This window comes from Osmia lignaria, chromosome 9 (assembly GCF_051020975.1).
Source record: "Osmia lignaria lignaria isolate PbOS001 chromosome 9, iyOsmLign1, whole genome shotgun sequence".
Taxonomy (NCBI): Eukaryota; Metazoa; Arthropoda; class Insecta; order Hymenoptera; family Megachilidae; genus Osmia; species Osmia lignaria.
This window is the reverse complement of record NC_135040.1, coordinates 160380-164364: the sequence shown is the minus strand read 5'-3', so window position 1 is coordinate 164364 and position 3985 is coordinate 160380. Positions and strand designations below refer to the sequence as shown.

Sequence of the window (3985 nt, the reverse complement as noted above, 5' to 3'; positions counted from 1 at the left end):
CGTATTAAGCATGCATAGCGGCCGGAAGGATGAAGGAGAATCTGGTGGCCCCTTACCCTTGCTGATCAGCACCAACCGCGCGCACTTCCAGCGGGAGTAGAAAACTCCGGCCTTCAGGCAGGCGTTATACATGTTCAGCAAGAGCTCGGGATGACTGCTAGCCACCAGCTTTATCAGCTCCGGAGAGAGCCCATCAGGTCCTGATGCTTTTTTGTTCCGGAGCGAACTTACGGCGGCGACGAGCTCTTCGCGAGTGAAGGGGGCGCATTTGGCTCCCACGTCGGATGCTGACGTTCCGATCTTTTAGGGTGATCGGGGAACAGGGTGTCCACAATGTGCCTCATTGTGCAGGAGTCCATTGGACCCACAGCTACTTGGGCCCCGAGCTTTTTCTTGACAACCCTATATCCTAGGCCCCAAGGGTCCCGGTTAAGGTCATCCCCTAGTTGTTGCCAGCACCGACGCTGGCTCACTCTAATTGCGTGGCGTAACTCCCGTCTGGCCGCCTTGTAATCGGCAGTCGATTGGGGTGCCACATCCTCCCTTCGTCTGGCCCGTTGGGCTACCCGTCGGAGCCTCAAGCACCTGCCCCTGAGCGCCGCTATTTCGGCAGTCCACCAGTATACTGGTCACCGGTGACCTATCCGCACCCTCGGCACTGAGAGCTCACAAGCCCGTTGGATATGAGCCATTGTCTGACTGGCTAACCGCTCAGCCTTCTTCCTTGGGTCAGTACCACGGGGGATACTCTCCAGGGAGGGTTTCCCAAGCTCTAACGCGTGAAAGAGAGCTTCGTGGTCAGCTCGGTCCGCTCTCCACTGGTAACGCGGTTGTGCAGCGTATACGCGACGCGGCGCGCGATGTCGGACCGAGTAGGTGATATACTGGTGATCACTACTGGTATAATCCTCGATCACGCGCCAATCGTGCACACGCGCCTCCAATGCCTCGGTGGAGAAGGAAATGTCGACAATGGTCTGCCGATATCCTGGTCTCCGGAAGGTCGAGGTTTGACCGGAGTTCAGCACTACCAGGCCCAGTCTGGAGGCCATCTCCATGACCCTTCGACCCCTGGAGTCCGGCTCCATTCCCCATTCCACGGCCTTCGTGTTGAAGTCACCAGCAACGATAACCTCACAACTCATGTCTCGGACCGCGTCCTCTAACCCGTCCAGCTTCTCTTGGAAGTCGCCTATTCTTTCATTGGGGTGAAATAGCAGCTGACATACGTGACGTCGCCACTGCCTACCCACACGAACCCGCGACCCGTCCCCCGACGCTCCACCGTGAATCGGCGTGGGTCTGGAATCCAGATCGCGGCTGTCCCGAGCTCGTCCGATTGCCAGCCGGTCCCGTCTCTGTCCTGATATTGTTCGCTGATGAGCACTATATCAGCATCCTTTTCGAGACAGAGCTGTGTGAGGAGGTCGTGAGCTGTCCTGCTCCGATTCATGTTTGCCTGTAGTACTTGCACGATTATGACGTTCCAGACTTTGCTAGGGCTTCCCGGAACACCCTGCATTCGCCAGATCCCGCCAAGTGCTTTCTCGTATCTGGGTCGGTGTTAACATCAGCACAAAGGAAGCACTTAGGGCTTGCCGTGCAATCAGCCGCCTTATGTTCCAAGTTGCCGCACTTAAAGCACATGGTACTTCGATGGGGCCCCTTGCACCCGCGTCCTTCATGGCTATATCCCAGGCACCGGAAGCATCGCGTTATTTGCTTTCGGCGCCTGATCCTGCAGTTCACCCATCCAACTCTAAGGTGAGACTGCTCCAGCAGCTTGTTGGCGGCATCTTCGCTAACAGTGAGGATCGTCATCCGTTGTTCCGCCTTATTAGGTCTGGTTAACCTTAAAACGAGAGGCCCGTCATAGCCCGGTAGCTTGCCTTTCACAGCTACGACTACCTCTTCTTCAGTGGTGCAGCAATCCATATCCCTGACTTCCAGAACAGCTCTAGGTATCAGGACTCGCACACTGCCAGCATCTCCTATCGCCTTCTGCAAGGCACTGGTGAGGCCGTCTCTGTTCTCCGCTATAGTTTTCTTCAGCTCCCCGTTCCTCGTCCGCCGAATTGCACCGATGTTCACTCAGTACTTCTCGGGGTCAACCTGGCTTCGGATGACTCCCAAGATTTCCGCGTAGCTTTTGCCTTGCGCGGGTTTGAGGGCGATGGCCTCTGGGCGGGCACGCTTCTTTGTTTTCCCTTTCCGCGACTTCGTCCCTTCGCCCGTTGCCGCGTTCCCGTTTGCTGACTGCAGCGGAGGGCTATTCTTCTTGTTCTTCTTCTTCTTCCCCTTCACGGTCACCTCCGTCCATTCCGTTTGGGTGGTAGTGGCTTCTTCCTTCTTCTTCTTCCCGGCGTTGAGCGCCGGGGGCAATGGTGGACTACTGGCCGTCCGTTTCTTATTTGCAGCAGCCACCACCGCCGCCGCCGCCGGACTGGCCAATGCTGCCGTGCAGAAGGTAGGGGTCGGAGGCAGTGATGCCAGAACCATGGAACGTGAGACAAATCTTTACCCTCTCCACGACGTCCCACGACGTCCCAGTGACTACCCTACCGCAGTTGTTTCATCTAACACAAGCGCGTTGTCCCACGTGTCCGTGTGAGCTCTGCAGGTTTGGCAGAGTTCGGCTGCTCTCGTCATTTCTACGTTATCGGCTCGATGCTCAAGCCGCTAAAGCACGTGGCAGTAGCATCGACGAATCGACAAAATAATATAATTTCGTCCATGGCAATATGGCTGAATTAAGAAACCAGGAAAATCAGTTCGAATCCCGATTTTACGGTTTCAGTTCTGATTCTTAATGCATTAACGTTTTTTAAATACATAAAAATACATTTTTAATACATTAATACTATGAAATACATTAACTTGGGAAGCAGTTAAAAAAAGGAGTTGAACTGCATCTTTCTTTGATATTTTTTTAATTAATATTTAAGTGTTATGTATATACATATGTATGTACGTACATATAATAAAAGTACGTGATACAGAAGTAATTTCTTCAATTAGATATTACTGTTATTCTAACTATTGCAATACGTAAATCCGAATACATACGAGGAAAATTGGCTAGGTTAAATTGTAAGGATATAAAGAAATTTCAATCTTTAACGGTTTGTCAGTTTTATTTCTTATTCCTTACAACTATTATAATTTTATTCTCTGAATGGTCATTACAATGAAAGATGGATTAGATACAATTGCATTCCTCATTTAATCTATACTAATATATAAAGCTGCAAGCATTTTCTTTGTTCGGGGTAATCTCCAAATCTGCTGCTTCGATTTTGATCCGATTCTTTTTTATGTGTTCCTTATAACCTTGCGAAGGACATAGGCTCAGTTTTATTACGCTGTTGCATCGGGAAACGTGTAAAATATTGTTTATTTCGTTTGTGTCAATCGTAGCGCAGAACAGTTCAGCAGAACTGCTAATCCCCACCGCTGCTGTGATTACATAGTAGTGGGAATATCTTCGTACCTCTGCGGTGGGGATGAATGGTGGCGCTGTCGGTGCTGCTTCCCGCATTCAGCATTCATCTTTTTTTCTCATACACTCACAGACAAAATACCACCCGGGCAGCGCCGGGTAACACAGCTAGTTTGTTATATACATATCAGGTTTCTTGCAACTATTGCACCTGGTCCACGCTTATACGATATTGCATATTTTACTTTCCTATAATACAACAAGGAAACAAAACTATAATATAGTGATTACCATAATACAATAGAAAATGTTAAGCTTGGTATAAACCGTATGTTTTTTTTGTGTACCTATGATGCACTTTCGCTTCGTTGCTTTATAATTACTAATGACTGATTTTTCTTTTGAATGAAACTTCCACTAGCGTATTGATGAAATTTTTCGATTAAAACAAGATCAAATACGACATATATTTGCATTAGGTTTTAAATAAATAAGTAAATATAATGCAAATTATGTCGTGTTTGGTCTTATTTTCATCAGAAGAAT

General features: G+C 49.0%; 1 protein-coding gene across 1 annotated transcript; it reads right to left on the bottom strand.

Moving 5' to 3' along the window:
• Positions 1-227: 227 nt before the first annotated feature.
• Positions 228-1145, bottom strand: LOC143305678 (uncharacterized). The gene is made up of 2 exons (XM_076690176.1): positions 671-1145; positions 228-601 (listed from the first exon to the last, which is right to left on the bottom strand). The coding sequence occupies exons 1-2, from the start codon at positions 1143-1145 to the stop codon at positions 228-230; spliced, it is 849 nt and encodes a 282-aa protein (XP_076546291.1).
• Between the last annotated feature and the right edge of the window lie 2840 nt (positions 1146-3985).

Coding starts and splice junctions, on each gene's coding strand:
- LOC143305678 (XM_076690176.1), bottom strand. CDS start 1,145: ATGAGTTGTGAGGTTATCGTTGCTGGTGACTTCAACACGAAGGCCGTG. Junction 602..670: donor GGCTCATATCCAACGGGCTT/GTGAGCTCTCAG, acceptor CTGCCGAAATAG/CGGCGCTCAGGGGCAGGTGC.